Source organism: Pavona decussata, unplaced genomic scaffold (assembly GCF_977016875.1).
Source record: "Pavona decussata unplaced genomic scaffold, jaPavDecu1.1 SCAFFOLD_220, whole genome shotgun sequence".
In the NCBI taxonomy this organism is placed as follows: Eukaryota; Metazoa; Cnidaria; class Anthozoa; order Scleractinia; family Agariciidae; genus Pavona; species Pavona decussata.
In genome coordinates this window covers 695,801-713,215 of record NW_028145625.1, presented here as the reverse complement: position 1 = coordinate 713,215, position 17,415 = coordinate 695,801, and the positions used below count along the sequence as shown (strand labels likewise).

At 39.6% G+C, this 17,415-nt stretch overlaps 4 protein-coding genes across 5 annotated transcripts; 1 reads left to right on the top strand and 3 right to left on the bottom strand.

Annotated features, from left to right (window-relative positions):
- Window positions 1–601: 601 nt before the first annotated feature.
- Window positions 602–2,356, top strand: LOC146459354 (uncharacterized). The gene has a single exon (XM_085089675.1). The coding sequence runs from the start codon at window positions 773–775 to the stop codon at window positions 2,117–2,119; it is 1,347 nt and encodes a 448-aa protein (XP_084945801.1). The 5' UTR covers window positions 602–772; the 3' UTR covers window positions 2,120–2,356.
- Window positions 2,357–2,407: 51 nt separating this feature from the next.
- Window positions 2,408–5,196, bottom strand: LOC146459353 (uncharacterized). The gene is made up of 4 exons (XM_085089679.1): window positions 4,974–5,196; window positions 4,416–4,620; window positions 3,809–3,861; window positions 2,408–3,555 (listed from the first exon to the last, which is right to left on the bottom strand). Exons 1-4 carry the CDS (start codon window positions 5,187–5,189, stop codon window positions 2,617–2,619), a joined length of 1,413 nt encoding a protein of 470 aa, XP_084945805.1. The 5' UTR covers window positions 5,190–5,196; the 3' UTR covers window positions 2,408–2,616.
- A 225-nt stretch (window positions 5,197–5,421) lies between these two features.
- On the bottom strand, window positions 5,422–8,564 carry LOC146459352 (uncharacterized). 2 transcript variants are annotated; one of them, XM_085089677.1, is made up of 4 exons: window positions 6,860–8,564; window positions 6,554–6,601; window positions 6,100–6,341; window positions 5,422–6,002 (listed from the first exon to the last, which is right to left on the bottom strand). In XM_085089677.1, the coding sequence occupies exons 1-4, from the start codon at window positions 8,028–8,030 to the stop codon at window positions 5,424–5,426; spliced, it is 2,040 nt and encodes a 679-aa protein (XP_084945803.1). In that variant the 5' UTR covers window positions 8,031–8,564; the 3' UTR covers window positions 5,422–5,423. The 2 variants fall into 2 exon arrangements, with proteins under 2 accessions (XP_084945803.1, XP_084945804.1); XM_085089678.1 differs by lacking the exon at window positions 6,554–6,601 and having other exon boundaries at window positions 6,100–6,167; window positions 6,860–8,562.
- A 1,582-nt stretch (window positions 8,565–10,146) lies between these two features.
- LOC146459351 (putative skeletal organic matrix protein 5) lies at window positions 10,147–11,782 on the bottom strand. The gene is made up of 4 exons (XM_085089650.1): window positions 11,464–11,782; window positions 11,184–11,226; window positions 10,856–10,982; window positions 10,147–10,760 (listed from the first exon to the last, which is right to left on the bottom strand). The coding sequence occupies exons 1-4, from the start codon at window positions 11,693–11,695 to the stop codon at window positions 10,245–10,247; spliced, it is 918 nt and encodes a 305-aa protein (XP_084945776.1). The 5' UTR covers window positions 11,696–11,782; the 3' UTR covers window positions 10,147–10,244.
- Between the last annotated feature and the right edge of the window lie 5,633 nt (window positions 11,783–17,415).

Below are 17,415 nucleotides of genomic sequence, written 5' to 3'. Positions count from 1 at the left end.
GGAGTCCTTGACTGGGCAAAGTGCAGAAGAAGTTATATTGCCACTGTCAGATGACATGATCTACCTGCAAAATACTGACAGCCTTCACCCAACCATTCTAGTGAAAGGCCTAGATCAACTTATTTCTGAGGGCGGCCTATCTGTTGGTGCAGCCAGTGAAATCCAAACATATCTAACTAGCAAATCCATTGAATGGAACCCATTTGCTGTGTAAACTATTGGTGTGAAATTATGGTTTGATTTACTGTGGTACAAGTACATTAAATGTCATGCGGTTCTGGAAGAATTTTAAAAAACCCAAAACTAATGATATCAACCTTCAAACTTTTTTGTCCCCCCCCCCCCCTTCTTCCCAGATCCAGAGTAAAACCTTTCTGACCCCCCCTAAATAGGGGAGTAAACTTCGCTTGCCCCCCCCCCTCCCATTTGCCAGCCCCCCCCCCCTCCCCATAAATTAGAAGTCATATTGCTACTAGAATCTGAAGGCTCTAGTAAGTGTATCAGTCAGAGGCGTGTACACGTTATGTTTAAAATAGGAAAGGGATTCTTAGACATTGATTATGTAATATTGTTTTCTATCAGGAGCTTATAACCCGGAGCCTCCATCTCCCATACTGACCCTACGACACAGCGTATTTACACCTTGGGTTATTTTTGGAACCACTTTTACTTGGATAATATTTCGCGGTCGGACACACCCCTATCCCGCCCACAGCTTTCAACCAATCAGGTGGTTGTTTTCATTTTACCTTTATTACGCATTCATTAAAAAATGGCGGACCAAAGCGAGTGCTTCTCTGATAGTCAATCTGAAATTTCAAACGTCAGCGATGAACTTTCTTCGCTAGAATCAAGCTATTCAGAAAGCGAAACTGCTGAAACGGACAGTGGAACTAAGAATCCCTCGGCTAAAGGTTCAAACTCTGGTACAAAGAGACCCCAAGCCACGAACACGACCGCACGTGGAAGTCGAAAGAAAAAAGCCAAAACTACCGAAAAAAGTGTTGCAAGGGGAATCAGCTTTGCCGAAATGGATGAATTATCATCTTGGGTTTTCTCCGCCGAAGAGGCTAAGAGAGTAGAAAGCGAATTGCGCCAACGGCTTTTAGAATCAACCAGATTGAAAGCTTTCGAACAGCGCAGAAACTTCGCGTTGCATTTGACAAGCGAAGGGCAGAAGGACAATTTCAGCCTGTTGATCGTCGGCTTTTGCAGGAAATTCGCTACATTATCAAAAGAGTGTTATAGTAGTAATGTACCGAAAGAGAGGAAAGCTGCATTCTCCGTAGCGTGGATGAAAATGTTATCTAATTTCCAGCCGGGAAAGACGTCACAAGAGAGGATTGTTATCGAGCGTTGTTTGCCGGCGTCCAAATCATTCTCCCACGAGGATGTTCATTCAGTCCTCAGTGTTATCCACGAGATGGTGTACACATTAATACACGACCACGTTCGATCACGGAAAGAGCATTCCACTGCTGAGAGCAGTAGTAGTGCGAGACAGCTGAGCAAAGAATCGGACGATACATTGTACCGATATTGTGGAGCAGCGCTTCAAAGAATGTTGAAATTACGCCGAGAATCCCTGGCTGGGAAAAAGAAGCGCATAAAACCGTCTTCTGAAAAAAGACCTATTATGACTAAAGAGCTGGAAATTTTGGAGGGTCTTGTCATGAAAGACAAATCGGGTATTTCCCAGAGTTTAAAAAACCTAGACGCGGGCAAGTTAATATTTCCTAGGGATGAACTTATATTTTTCTTGCGTTCGGTGGACAACGAAGTTCGAGAATTCACCACAGACAGTAATTTGCGGAAATACCCATCAAAGTTTCTGCAAATGTGTCAGAACTGTGTTAAAAACAATGAGCGTTTGGAAACGGATTTTAGAGAACTTGTGGGCTCATTGCTGCCCGAAGTTGAATGTGCAATGGAAGCATCTGTTGTAGACAGACTTTATCGGGTACTAGTTTCGAAGCTAGCAAACACGAGGATAAACGAGTTTCTTAACGCTAAAGTTGAGAGAGATTTGAAAGTACAAGGAAAAGTGGTGGACGCAGACGAAATGCTTAGACCTAAACTAAAATCATACGCGATAGTTTCCAAGCGCAAAAAAAAATGAACAATGGATGACCTTGCTCGCTTCATATTACTAGCAATGGCACGTGAGGTATAATTACGCTTTAATCGAGTTGGCCTTTGGAGGTAAATTAAGCCTGCGTGGGAAAAATGATGTAACAACAACAAACTTTAACTTTATTTTGCCTACGCAGGATTTTGGTCATATCCTGTAATTTCATTCCGGTAAATTCTACATTGCTCAGGGTCATCAGGGCACGTAATTTGTTTAGCAATCAGATAAAACTACTCGTTGAATAAAATTTTGTTGTATGAATGTATCATCAACAGTTAGCTTGTAATAAATTCCTTTATTTGAACATAGTATGTACAGTAACCCCTTATTTGTATGAAAGGTATTTACATGGCCTAGGTAAAAATTATTTCCTTACATTGTTCATTATAAAATTAATTGTTATTGTTTGTACAAAATTAAGTCACAACATAAACTGTATACTTTCAATATTCCATAGAAGCAGTGATAAAAGGCACACAACAAATTTACATGAATTCAATCCATGTTAATGTGCCTGTGAACTGCTGTACTGAGTGAACATCTTTCAGCATTCTTGTATATTCAAGAATTGCAAATTTAAACGAACTTGCTATTGATATGACTGCCCCACTGTTGGTTCCAATGTCTTGGTGGCTGTCAATAAGTGCACATATACCACTTTGTTTTATGAAAACACCAACAGTTCGATTACATCCTATCATAACACCATACCTATCTTTGGTTAAGGACTGGCTCACATGCTCAATCAATTCACTGAACTGGTCCGCATCAGTAAACCCATATAATGGGGAAATGGACTCAATGCAGCATTCATCACCAGCGGCATTCACTACATCCTCGACATCAAGATACACTGCAGTGTCACCATATAGTTCATCATATAGTGCATTTCCTTCGCATATTGCATTGATAAATGAATTAGTCCAAATTTGAGGCAGCTGTTCCCAAAGAAGAGAAATGTCGAGTTGTTCTTTGAAACAGTATGCCCCAAATTGTATCGCTATTAAAGTGCAAGCATTACTACCTTGCCTCCCTCCTATTGTTGACTGAGAGATCTCCAAGGGGAATTTATACTGGCATAAGTTATTATTTACACGGTTGCCTTTGACCTGGATTAAATGACTATTTACATGAGAATGTTCTCCATCTAAATTCAAAGTTACATCACGGTAGCCTGTCTCAGAGTTTTGGTTGACAACTACCTGCCCTTTCCTGTAAATGAACCTCCCAAGACTAGGCCCATAGTTCAAAGCTGAAAGGTTTCCCCCACTGGTGTGCTTTAGAACACTAAAAACAGATTCTAAAGCACTCCCATTTATTCTCAATGGGCTTATAAAGTACTTCCCATCTGGAGACACATTCGTGAAAAACCATTCACAGAATGCAAGAAAGCCATAGACAACAATTCGCAGGAGGTCCCATGTCTGAAAAAAAGTGGCATGTTGTTAGTGCGTTGAAAGTTACAATACAATTGAGCAGTTCAATTCACATGCAAGTCCTCAAGTGGATGCTCACTGAGCATAACTATACTATAATTTTCAAGACGTGTCTGCTGACAGCAAACAATACATCACAAAGTCTCTTACCAGTAAAACACCTCAAACACATACACATGTGCACATATTATATAAATTATGTTAGCTGGAACAGTGCAAAGAAAGATTAAGTGACACTGACCTGCCAAGCAAGAAATCTCTTCTGCCTTGCCTTCTTTGAGTTATCAGGATACACTGTTGAATAGATATACAAATATAAACTATTTAATACAAGAAAAAAAGTAGAACAAAATTACTGTAAGTACACAATAAGTGTAAGTACACAATAATTCATACCCCAACAATAAATTTTAGGGCAATTATACCAAGAATTTTGCGGCCTGTTGAAACTCCTTTATTACTTACATGAACAATATTTATTTGTACATATACCACAGAAGTAAATAGTACTTTATACACATTCTGATTTATTATGCAATCTCTAGGTATAAATACCCATGACTATTCACCTCCATCTCAGTGAAAAAAGGGTTAATTATTACATCTGGTACCAGTCATTGGATAATAAATACTATGATCAGGGTTGTCAGATGTGACTGATAATACAAATGCAAAATTGCCACTGTGTTATCCTGAGCTGTAAACACTCAAGGGAGTTTGGCACATTTGAAAGCACTCATGGCATCTGTAACCCTACTAGTGGTAGAAACGTTTGAATTTGTCCATGCAACCCCATTATCACAGCACAACAAGCAACCATTCTGTAAATTATAAATAAACATAAATACCTGTCTCAGAGTGGGTATTGTGCCATCCTTCAAAGAACTCCATGCCTTTTCTAATATTAGCCAGGACAGGGCTCTGAAGACTGTTTATCCTCCGCCGACTCAACAATCCTTCTTCAAAAATGAGGTTGCAGGCATCTAAATATCTTGCTACTTGTTGTGGTGATGGGCCTGTGAGATCCTTGATGGCTGCTATCATAAATCGTTGCTGAAATTATTAAAGGAAGCATTTACCGGTAAGCATAAAATGAACTAATTTTAAACCTGTCCAGTGTATTTTCATGTCTACCTGTTTCTTGATCAGTGCACAGAAGTATAAATCTTTTACTATTAAATGGGAGCCGCATGTGATTTTAACCTGATTTTTAGACTGCTAGGGAGGGCCTAACTGTACCCTAAACAAGACTAGACTGCATGCAAGGCAGCACAATGTCATATGATATAACTATAAGCTATGTGGTCATATATTCAAGTCCTTAATTTTTGACAGCTAAACTTTAATTCCAAGCATTATTTTTGAAACTGCTTGGGTTCGATTTCATGCACGCCAATATCATGTACCTGCATAATCTTGGCTGGTCTCACATTCAGACGAGTCCAGTTGTCTCTGTACACAAAGGCATATTTCAGTCCAGGCACTTTGCGGCTTCTCCCAGTTTCAGCTCTAGTCATTTCTTCTCTGAAAACCTTTTCAATGGTTTCCCATCCAAATGTTGACCCCGCACGAGTGAATGATTTGGAACCATTAAGCCTGGAGCTGTATAATGCTGCTATCATGTTCTTTAGCTAAAAGAACAAAAAAAATTATGATAATATATCATCATTATATTATTATTTTGTGCATACTCATGCCGAAACATGTTCATTCGGTTCCCACTATATTTCTACCTGTCAGTGTCTGTGATGGTCGAATCATATTTACAACACTAACAAGTCTAGATTACAAATCATAATGTACAATGTAAATTTTCATCATTGCAAAGATCAACAAGAAGTGCAGGTAATGGACTGTCAAGTAGTTTCAAAACTGTAAGCTGTTGGATCTGAACAAAAAAAAAATCCAATTGAAACTTTATTAAATTGGAACACCTTTTTGTTCATCTTAAGAATTACAACCTGATGACTTGGGCATATCATGACAAATATGGGCCTGCCATAGGGATCCTCTGGATTAGGAAAAGAAATATCCAAGAAAAACTTATCACGCAAGTTGTCAGCTGCCTCATTTACTGGAAGTTCTTTTCTTTCATAACCAGTAAGGATCTTCAATACTGTGAGGTTAGAAGAAGCTCCATCACACAGGATGATTGCCACTTTGAAGCCATATGATGTGAATGCTTTCAAGCACAGCATGACAAATTCTTGGAGAGTATTAGATGTGATGGAAGCCTCAATGGGAAAATATGGTCCCACTAGATCATATCCAGAGGTGAGATCTCTCCATAAGAACTGTATGATGTAGCTGGCCTTCTTGGCACCACCTTCCACTGTGGAGGTGTAAACATCATGCAGCACTTTTAGCTCATCCTCCGGTATGGTGAAGCCTGTTATTCCTCCACCCTTCAAGTTCCAGGCAACCTTCATTTGGACCTGAAATTAAATACCAAAGGTACATCAGGAACCAGATCTACATCCACAATCTGGATGTGTCTTGGTATCACAATTCAACCATATGTACTCTATATACCTTAACTTCATCCCACATCATTACTCCAATTCCAAGTGGTCTAGGATGATGGTCATTCTCTCGCTGCTCTTGGTAACTTTGAAATTTACAACTCTGTGCCTTAAGGTACTCCTCATCGATACCAGCATTTTCGGCGCCATCTTTCAAAACTTTCCTAAGGACTTTAGAGCAAGGAAGCTGAAGGATTTTGAGACCATGAAGTGCGTCAAATGCAGAGGGGCTTCTGGTGAAAACTGCAAGAGCTAAGAAGCAATCATAAAACCATGCAATAACAATATAAAGGTAGTCATAAATATTAGCAGCAAAACATCAGAGAAGCTGCATGTATGACCAAGGCTTCCACTGTGCATGGCAAATTGAGGATGTAATTAAGGATGAATTACATAATCAAACAATGTTGTTTCAAAGCAAAATTGATGCAGATTTCTAAATCAAAGCCATTCTTAGAGCTTACCAACTCGTATGGTAGCCAGGGACCACCTGTTTCCTCTTTTACCAGTTACTAAAAAGCAAATGAAAAAGCAATAAGCCAAACACATGCACCTGACCTGACCTATTTCTGTTACATTGTTAATGATCATAATCTACCTTTTCCTTAGTGGAGATTTATACTATTTACTATTTAAAGTATTGAGACCAATGATTTGCTCTCAATTCTATGTGCGATAGCTGATTTGGGATGTGCCCTTGTCATTTATCACATAGTAGGAACTAATCTCAGCTCATAATCTAATTATTAATGAGAGATACAACAACTTACCATTTCTTTGCTGATCTTTAAAGAAACTTACACGGTCCTTTTTCCACACTTCTTCCAAGATAACACCAGAGGAATTTCCTTTGTTGTCCTTTAATGCATTTCCTTCCATCACTATCTTTTTCAATTCGTCTTTCCCATCTTCTGAATCTTCGATGGCTTCTACAAGTTGACAAAGCTCAATGGATTGGTTCTCTGGAAGCTCAATTTTGGTCTTCTTGTAGAACCGGTCAACTCTCCTTTTAAGGCGCAGTCGGTCATTCTTCAGATGGGAGTAGCGCTTCTGTTTGCTGTTCGGAGAGAGGTATTTGATGGGATAGTTGCTCGAAGGGCTTTGACGTTTACATTTAGTTGGTGTATCGACATTGTTTTTTTCAGTAATTCGCCGTTGAACATAGCTATGTGCTCTGAGACATTCTCCACAAACATGAAACCTTCTTGCATCAGACTCATCCTTACGTGCTTGGGAGCTTGGAACATGCCAAACTTTACAAGAAACCGCCTGCACAATCTTAACAGGGTCTGCTAGTACTCTCACATTTTTAGGAATATAACCCAGTTTACCTTCAACATCTTCTAGACCAATTAGACCAGGACACAACGCGTGGTACTGGGTAAACCAACTAGAGACTAGAGAAAGCACTTCTTCACAACTGAAAGGCGAAAGTTTCCCTTTTGACACATCCTGAAATTCATAGATAGGACACTGCAAACGCCAAGAACCATCGGGGAAAATGACAAGTCTTACCGGCTGGAAAGGTCCCGTTTCACTGCTGTACGTATGATCCTTAGATGGGTAAACTACTAACGCTGATGAACCAGGGATGTCATTATTTTCTTCATGAAGAAATGGCGAGTAACGATCGGTCAAGGAAATCACTTCGCAAATAAATCCAGATGTTTTCAAATTCCCACACCACTCGTCGAGTTGCCTTCGTTCTCTGCTCGATGAATCACCAGATTCCTTTTCGGTACTGAGTTTTCCCTGGATTTTCTGTCTCAAGAGGCTCTTTATTGAGAGAGGACGTCCTTCAGAAGTCGAAGGCGAGCTCGAAGTAGAGGCCGGAACATTGCCATCGTTGGAAGGCGTACAAGATCCAGAATCGTCGCTCTTTTTCGCAAACTTTTCCTGCGTCTGATCTCCTGAAAAAACTGTTTTGCCAAAACGCTTCATTTATAAGTTGAAAGACGCTACCAGCAGCGGAAGCCAAGATGAAAATCAACTTCTGCACAAGCTTTTTGCTAACATTCACGGACACGCTGGAGCGCACACAACGGTGTGTTTAGTATTCCTCAATTCAATTCTATTATTCATATAGTCGATACGAACGTGTAAAAATGTAAAAGAACCAACAGGAAATGAACGAAAAACCTGTATCCCCTCAAAGACAAGACGCCTCCACAAGCCCAAATGTCTTCACGCGGACACAAACTTCCCGGCCATTTCCCATCGCTCTTGTACATGAAGATCACAAAACACCGCATTGTATCATGGGTAGTTTATTAGGAAATGGGGGAATCGACGAGAGCAAAATAAAGGACTTGGAACGGTGGAGTTGCGCTACCACCTCCTTGCAAAACTATTGCCTTCTGTCCACCATTTTTTTTTCAATGTTCAAATGCGGACGCAAAAGGTATCATGTAACAAATTTCGCGGGAAATGCTCAATCCTAAAAATAGCCCAAGGTGTAAATACGCTGTTGCCCCTGTATAGGGTAGATGGAGGCTCCGGGTGATAAGCTCCTGTTTCTATTAGTTAACTCATATTTTGTTACTATTTCAACCATCTCATTTAAACAAGATGAAAACCTGCCTTTGTAAGAGTACCGTGATCACAATAACGATCCATCCATCCAACCATCTCAAGTATTCATGTCCAACCAGCCAGCCAGTCCGGTTACTTAGTCATTCAATTACTTAAGACAGTAGCCAGTCTTTCATTAACTTATGACTTACTCAATCAATCTATCAATCAATCAATCAATCAATCAATTAATCGGCGTGTGTATTGTTCAGTCTGTTTATCCCTGGGCTATTTGACAGCCATCTATCAAGTCCATTGTGCAATCAGTCAATCAGACAGTTTGTTCATTAAATTCAGTTACTTGTTGGTCAATGAGTGAGTCCGTTGGTTTTGTCAATCAAGAAATCAGCGTGCCCGTCAGTTTGGTTATTAAATCCACTTTTTTTGTTGCCTGGATGTAATCAATTGTTTAGTAAGTCAGTCAGCCTGTTAGCGTAGTAGGCCGGCTGTTGGTTTCTCAGATGGTCATTGGACAACAAGGAAGACCAATGAACAAGTTTCTTTATTTCTGTATGAAGTGTGCCGATCTATTTTCACACAAATATATTCGTGACTTAGTCATTGAAATTTGCATTTGTGTTATGTTTCGAAAATCGTTCAGACAGATTTTGTCTTTCAGTGAATTATTGTCATTTGGCATGGCCACTCATAAGCCTGTACTCCAACCGTTCAGTTAACACACAAGTCAATAACTGTATTGCTAAGGCAGTTGAACAGTCAGTTGGTCAATTATTCAGTACGTTGCTTAGACAGTAAGTCAGCAAGTCTGAGAGTTGGTCATTTATTAAGTGAGTCAGTCTGTCGAGTGGCACACAAGGCTGTTACTAGGTTTCTCCAGCCTGTTTTCCCTAATAAGATTCATTAACATGGATGTATTTTTACAAGGCAGACTTGTTAGCCCTGCGCTAAACCTCCAACCTGGAGGGCCAGGGTGCTGCTCGATCTGCCGCTCCCCAGTAGACTAGTCCCGTATGGTTGAACCTGCAAGGAACGGACTATCTCTAGGGGTCATGAGGGCACACCAACTAGCCTCCCCGCGATAGGGCTAGCCACAAGTTGCCGATGAATCGCAAACAAGTTGCCGATAAAAGTGTCTAAAAGTTGCCAAAAAGTTGCTATTTTTTTCAAAAAGTTGCCGAAAAGTTGCCAAAATTATTCTGCTTTTCGTACCTTTTTGAGGTGTTAAAAATTAAAAATTCGCACATTGCTTCTTATCAAAACTTTATTTCTCAAAGTCCAATGATAATATCAAATGTTCTTTCCATTTTACTTGATCAACAAATAGTCTATCAGAATGACATCACAAAAATCAACCCATGGGGGGGGGGGGGGGGGTTAGGCCCTAATTATTGTATTTTAGAAAAAAATGAATAAATGTCCATCAAAAACTGACCAATGTGGCACAAAACGTGAAGAAAGTGGCTTCAAAGAACCTCAAAAAGCCCAAAGTTGTAAATCAGTAAATCAGTACTCATTAAAAGCCTTTTATTAAATCAATAGCTCTGTTGTAAAGTAATGTACCAGTCAGCCTGAAATTCAGCCGTCTCCTTAGGTCGATTATAGACGAAACGACTTAGTTCCACTCTACTGAACCAAAATGTATCCCATGGCTTTGGTCCTCTTGGTTCCATTATCTCCCCATGAACCATCATTTCCACATGTGTTGGAATTGTCTTGATAGCCACCAGTACCAAACCCGATTCTGGAGTCAGGGGTTGTGCAGTCGTTCTGGTTGTTTCCCAGGATTCCAATTCTTGCTCTGGAAGAGCCCTTTTCCTTACCAATAACATTGAACCCTTCTTTGTTACATCTAGTCTGCAAGGACGCCCGAGAACCAATCAGCGTCTTCCACGTGTTACGACCAAGTGACGTGGAGCGGTATTTCCCGTCAGCAATCAGTGCGTAGAGTGAGTTGGCCTGCTTATTGATGACGAGGAACTTGATCTGCTGACCGATCTTCATACCGAGGCAGATCTTGGAGAAGGCTGTGTTCCAGTAGGTAGGCAGCTTGGTCTGTTGTGTGTCGAACCCAGTCTTTCCTCCTGCAAGGTTATAGGCATTTCTGTTACTCCAGAAAGGGGAATCGAAATGGAAAGTTTTCTGAAATAGAAAGAACGAAAATTAGTCAACTGTCAGATGTTAAATATTTGAACAGCGTTTGTAAAGAATGATATCGTCAGAGGACAGCTAAATACCTTTGTGCCGTCAATCTTCATGGCCAGCGTCCACCCTCCATCTCCGCATCCAAAGTTGCCCATGTGGCAGTAAACAGGAATCTTTTGTGAACCAAACATCAGCGGATACACTTGGCTTTTGGTGGAACTGGAAAGGGAGAGAAATGGTGTAAGTTAAAATAATAAGGAGGTGTTATCTTTGCCTTTTTTCTTTAATTGTTATGGGAGATTCAGAATTTTAAAATGTGGGCCTAATATTCCAATTGGAACCTTCCTTTAATTTGTAGGAATTCATTGTCTTGCTTAGTCAGCGGAATGTGGCTTAACTGAAGTACACCTCAAAACCCACCTGCGGTTTTCATACAGTTCCTTGCAGGAAGAGGCGGGAACGGCTGTTAAAACATAAAGATCCGGTTAGATGTAGTTTTAAAAATTTCAAAACGAAAACATTGGACTCACTGATTGATACGCGAGACACGAAAGAGACGAACGAGGAATTTATGCTTTGGACACGCGCGAAGTTTTCCCTCTCGCGCGACTTTTTCGAACTGCGCTTAGTGATGCAACTGTAGTGATTAAAACCTATGGAAAGGAAAGACAGGAAAAACACTACAGACAAATCATTTTACCTGGTGGCAGAGTAGGTGAAGGTTTGTGGACCACTGCAATGAGACTTTCCAGTTTAGTTTGCAGCATTTTAATGGCGTCGTTTGCGTCCGAATCCTGAAGCAGGTTACACATCAGATTACAAACCATCATCTTGTCGTACAGTTTGGCGCAAGATTTGGAGGAGTTGTTTGCGCCATTCACGGTCAGGACGAGGAAAACTGCAAGGAAATAAACTTGGATAGGCAAACGCATTTTTGAGAAATTCAATGAACGGTTTTGAGCTGCTCTGCAAAGATTGATAGTCCTGTGGATTGCTGACTGTTATGACTAATAACACGTAGGCTGCAGTTACTTAAGTTCAAGGCAACCGAGAAGATTGTATTAACAATGCGGGAATATTTTCTCGCTTCAAGCGGCGTCCAATCAGTGTCTCCTAAGGTTATTTTTATCTTCATTCGCCTCATTAGCTTTTGGCATCATCAGTAAATTTAAAATTATTCGAGTTGGATTTTGTAAACAAGTTCTCCCAATCTCGCAGATGTTGGGGAAAATGGACAAAATTTATAGAATGAGGAACCTTTGCGCAAGGGAAACTATAAAAGTAAAGAGAAAATTGTCTAAATACTGTTTATTTAGCGGTTGTATTATGTTTTTAGGAATTCAGGGGAAAACAATGAGATGCAAAGAAACGTTAGCAAGTGAAATAAAGGAGCTGTCTAAATTATCTTTTGAATTATTCCGTCTGATACGTTTTCCATCCTTCTAGTTTTCACTGTACTGGTTGCAATCGTTCTACGACGGGGCAATTACCGGAACCTTCATTTTGTCGTACGGTTTGACACAAGAATTGAAGGATTTGTCGCCATCCAGTGTCTGAGGACGAGGAAGACTGCGAGAACGTAAGCTTGGAAAGACAAACGCATTATGAGACGGCTCAGATAGAGTTGTTAGACGTTCAAAAACGAAGTTCTGTTGATTAACGGCTCTCGTAACTAATGGGTAGATTTGCCCTTACTTAATTCCAAGAAAGCAGAGAAGATTGTGTTTACAGTGCGGGAATATATTCTTGCTTGCGGCTCCGCTTCTCAAGATTATTTATATCTTGCGGCTCGCATCATTACCCTTGGCATCATCAGTGAATTTAAAATTTATACTGAAGTTGGATGTTGTATACAACACCTTCTAATTTTCCCGTAGATGTGGAGGAAAAAAGCCAAATATTACAGACCGAAAGACCTTAACCCAAGAAAAACAAATACGTTAGAGTGATAACACTAAATTGTATAAGTTCTGTTTTAGCGGTTGTATTATGTATTTGGAATGATCGAGTCATAGGCGACGGAACGTTAGCAAGTGAAATGAAGGAGTTGTCTGAATTCAGCGGCTCTTTTGAACCAACTCGACAGATACGTTATCCACTCTTGTAGTTTTTGATGGTTGCGAAGTGTCTACGACAAAGCAATTTGACGATAAGATTCAAATACGTATTAATAACATATATATTTTTTTTCCTCTGATCGTGAGCGGAAGGTATTCTGAAAATGCTACAATCCGCTTGGCTCAAGGAGCGGACAGAATTTTCATATCAGCCTTTTCATAGGGCCGATTGACTCTATATGCAATGTAATGAAATGACCACCATGATTAAATTTCATTAGCCTTCCACTTTGCAATGAGTTTTTATTATGCCAATTGCTGTTGGAAGCTATACCCCTGATGAATTATTAATCCTAAAGAGACTCACTTCTCAGCTTTTATAATAAGATTGTAAAAAAAAAAAAAAAAAAAAAAGAAAAAGAAAAAAAAACTGCTTTTGTATATTAAAAAAAAATCATCCCCAAGGTGGTGAGTTCTTTTTATTTATATAGCATGTTGCACAGAACAAAGATTTCATTTAGGGTGACCTCTCTACTTTAATGTGAACCGATAATTATTATATTAGAGACCAGGGTGGTTCTTATCAAGAGACTGCTGAAAATATACAAAACAGAGGTAAATGAATTAAATTGATTCCAAGCACCTTTACTACAGACCAGTAATAAACCGTAAAACTTTCATGGAGGTTTCAGAGAGTATTTATTACCAAAACTGGCTATGTTTTATTTTGGTGAAAAATTCATTCGTCAATGTTATTTTAAAATTTAAATTAATGTAAATAAATTTAGGATTTGTTTGGAGTGCTTTATTAATATATGTCACATATCTAGGAGCCATCATTGTTTGCGCTCCTCATTTAAACCTATATTATTTTATTGTCGTGAGTTGTATTGAGGCTGATTTTTATTTTTGAGAGAATTTTATTCTTAATTTAGTTTTCGGAATAGAGTTGAAGTGATTCCTCAAATGGAGTTATTTCAACACCAAACTTGCAGTTAATTTAACGAGTTAAATCACCTATAAAAAGGAAGAAATTTTTACTGCTTTTTACGATAGCTCGATTTGATTACTTCAATTCACCCCAGATTAGGAGTTATTCTTGATTACGGGAGTTAAAATAACCCAATGCAAGAAAGGAGTTATTTTGGAACCTAAAATTTTAATTCCATTTCTAGAGTTTTACTAACTCCTTGAAGAATAGAAATAACTCCACTTGCGGGGTCGAATTAACCCTGGATTTGAAGTTAAACTCAGAGACTAAAATGACCCCTTAGAAAGGAGTTATTTTGGACCTAAAACATTGACTCTTTTTTGGGAGTTAAAACAACTTCCTGAAAATTACTATTTGTGAATGGGAACGTGATGTATAAAAAGCAACCGTTATCAAGACTGTGAACATCGTGTATTTTACCTCCACCATCTGACTCCAGTTTGCAAGCAGCGCTGTAAGTGTGTTCCTATGATTGAAGCTCTTCGAGAACGACTAAACTCTTGTGATTGACATTTTTTTCTTCAATTTTCTGACAAGGCCAGTCTGTAACCTATGGTTGGAATCTAACGTGAAATTCTCCCAGATAAATTTTAGAAACTGACTAAAAAACTTAAGTTATTAACGTTTAAAGTCCCCTCGGGCAATATCTGCCCCAAACCCCTCCTCTTCAGGACGCAGTCTCGACTCCAGAGCTCTTCCCTTTTGCGCATGACTGATGGCGGGAATGCGCGTGACGTAGGCAAAGCCGAGCGGCTCTGGGGTCGAGAATGTCTCCCGACGATGCCTCCTTCTGCTACTGCGCATACGTTCTGCGCATCTCGGGGTGATCTGGGAAACTTGGGTTTCCTTAGACCCATCAAGCTTATAGTGCCGTATGAGCTAGCTAAGAGAAGGTGAAATTCACTCCATGTTTGAAAAGGCAAAACACAATTGTAGTTTTAGCTTGTCTTTTATAAAATTTTTAAAATCGCTTATATAATACAAAGAGCAGATAATTATATCTTCTTTTCACCCGCTGGGCCACAAGGTGCTACGTTTAAGACACCCAACTGATCCGGTTCCAGCATTGCATGAAGTTTGCTCATAAATACTCAATTCTTCCTGCAACCAGATGCTTCCCTTCCTTGATGATTAAGACTACCTTAGCAAGAATGAAACGCCGAAGAATAATCAATACCTTCAGTTCATAAAACCTTGAGCGCTTTTGATTCGCCCAAATGTTCCGGTTTCAGGAAGTTTCGAAAAATTTAGTTGCCGAATGGAGTGGTATTTTCCAGTGAACCGCAACCGACTTGAAACAAACCCGTTCTATTCACGAGTTTTGAAGAAACTGGACCCGAGTAGGATTGGCCGAATGGTACGGCATTCTCCGGTTGGTCCGATTTTCCAAAGTGTTAAAAGGCCACTGTCACGGAGATTGTGCTGTTTGGTGGTCACCACTTCTCAAATATTTGACTAAGAACATCTTCTTTAACATAAAATTGCTCTTAGAGCACCGAGAGGAAAATATGTAATGATTTATCCGAGGAAGAATAATAAACTGTAATTTGTTTTCAGCGATATTTCCAAAGTTACACAGGAGGAACTTAACTTGAAAAAATTGGCCACTTTTTTTTTCTTCCAGTTGCAATCCATTTCCATCCAAGCCATCTGCAGCCAAAGATTTAGTTTCTGTGCACTATTAGGGTTATTGTTGACAAGAGTGGACCATTATTTCAAATAATTATTTAATTACGTCCATACAATGTTTTTGTGGTTATTCAAAGTGACGCTAAAATTCGGTTACACTTCAACAAATTGCGAGATATCACAAAAACTCCGAAATTTTATTTTGAAAATTTCTGTTCCAATCGATTCCACACCCGAATTTTTGGTCGAATGGAAGGCGCCATAGAGTTACAATACGCACTATCCAATTCATGCACCTGGCCTAACATGTGAGTCCTATTATGCTCTACCGACGTTTCTTCCGGGGCACCGAAGCGGCGGTTCTTTTGGGTGAAATATCTTTTCGGAAAGCTTTTAGTTACTAATCATCTCAGAAATTTTGGTAAATGTCACCACAGACCTTCGTGTCACGGAGAACGTTTTCGATACGAAGGGACAAAAAGATGTTGTTTGGATCGTTAAAGTAAGCCAGGTCTGCTAGCATCTTTGGAAAGTCAGCAGCTTGTACTTTTGGGGAATGGGATTCGGCTCGCTAAAATATTCTTTGATGGGATTAATTCAGCAAAATTAAACAGAAAACAGAAAAGGACATTTGAAGTATCTTGCATAAATTTAATCGTTGCGTGTCCCCCCCCCCCCCCCCCCCCGTCCTTTTTATTTTTTGATAAACTCTGTACAAAAGAAAAACCTCGACGTTATAACTTTCTCATAAAACATGGTTTCAGTCATTCGTTTTGGAAAAGGGAAATTAATCCCGTCCGGTTAATCCCACGCCACCAAAATTTACAACTACCAAAATAAAACAACAATGTTCGAACACCAGTCGAGATTACACTGTTTTCTTTAATTTTTAAAACAACTTTTTTATAAGAACGTTGAAGGTGAAATCAAGTCAAACAGTGAGGCCTCCGGTAAGGTGCAGAGTATATAGCGCTTACTTAAGGTTTTAATTGAGGCTGAGATCGGGCATAAGCATATTTAAAAGTCGTAAAAAGCAGCTGTTCTCGTCACCCCCACGCTCGTTTCATATTCATTTTATGTCTTTCTTCTTCAGAATCAGAATTTTCTATGTTCAGAATATTAATTTTTTTACGGCGCGTGTACGCTGTACATTTTTAAATAACGGAATTAATCGCCATTAAATAACAAGTAGGCTTTCTTATACTGACAAGTCTTATGGTCTTCTGAAGCTTGTTATATGTCCTCCTTTTTGTATACCCCTAAAACGCCTACGGGACTCGGCTATAGACTAGCTGCAATTAATAATCAAACATTAGGGAGTGCGTTCGATGTCAGCGGGCTCTCTCTCCTTTGCCAAGTTGGTGATGATGTCATCCGCCCCTGCAATATCTGCGGGGGATGCCAGATACCCGTCCCAACACCATTCATTCATTCATTCAACGTTGTCCCGTACAATCTCGACTCAAATCTGTATTAGGAGTGCATTCTTTCTACGTCGAACGCAATGAGCCTCTCTTCTTTGCGAGAAAATCGATCTTGAGAAATTCCCACAAATTTCCCTTTTAGCTAAACTATGATAACTGTTCTGTATGACAACGATAAGAAAATGACACCTTTTCACTGATTCTATTCTATTACTCAGTATCTGTGAGATTGCCTTGGTTAACCGATTTTTTAAGCGATTTAGAATTTTAGAGTCGCGGTTCTGAAACGTATAGGTTCTCCATTGCGTGCACCGCAGACTTTTGCAGTTTTCCGCCGCCTGCCAGTTTAACAGTGATCGAGTTCTCGGGAGCAAAAAAATTAATAAAACATTTCTTTGAGTACTTTCGTTGTAAATAGCCCACGTTATACTTGTATCCGGTTCGCTATCTTCTAATCAAATTTTCGTCGGGAGCAAGAAAATTAATACATTTCTTTGAGTACTTTCGTGGTAAATGGCTCACGCTATACTGTTGTATCCGGTTCGTTATCG

Bases quoted from the DNA above. Each gene is read 5' to 3' on its own strand.
- LOC146459351 (XM_085089650.1), bottom strand. From the start codon at position 11,695: ATGCGTTTGCCTATCCAAGTTTATTTCCTTGCAGTTTTCCTCGTCCTG. The intron at 10,983-11,183 runs GTGGGTTTTGAG...CTCCCTTTCCAG, and splicing joins GAACTGTATGAAAACCGCAG to TTCCACCAAAAGCCAAGTGT. The intron at 10,761-10,855 runs GTATTTAGCTGT...TTTCTATTTCAG, and splicing joins TGAAGATTGACGGCACAAAG to AAAACTTTCCATTTCGATTC.
- LOC146459352 (XM_085089677.1), bottom strand. From the start codon at position 8,030: ATGAAGCGTTTTGGCAAAACAGTTTTTTCAGGAGATCAGACGCAGGAA. The intron at 6,602-6,859 runs GTAAGTTGTTGT...TTTGCTTTTTAG, and splicing joins TAAAGATCAGCAAAGAAATG to TAACTGGTAAAAGAGGAAAC. The intron at 6,342-6,553 runs GTAAGCTCTAAG...ATTGCTTCTTAG, and splicing joins CCTGGCTACCATACGAGTTG to CTCTTGCAGTTTTCACCAGA.
- LOC146459354 (XM_085089675.1), top strand. From the start codon at position 773: ATGGCGGACCAAAGCGAGTGCTTCTCTGATAGTCAATCTGAAATTTCA.
- LOC146459353 (XM_085089679.1), bottom strand. From the start codon at position 5,189: ATGATAGCAGCATTATACAGCTCCAGGCTTAATGGTTCCAAATCATTC. The intron at 4,621-4,973 runs GTACATGATATT...TAATAATTTCAG, and splicing joins GACCAGCCAAGATTATGCAG to CAACGATTTATGATAGCAGC. The intron at 3,556-3,808 runs GTCAGTGTCACT...ACTTTTTTTCAG, and splicing joins AGAGATTTCTTGCTTGGCAG to ACATGGGACCTCCTGCGAAT.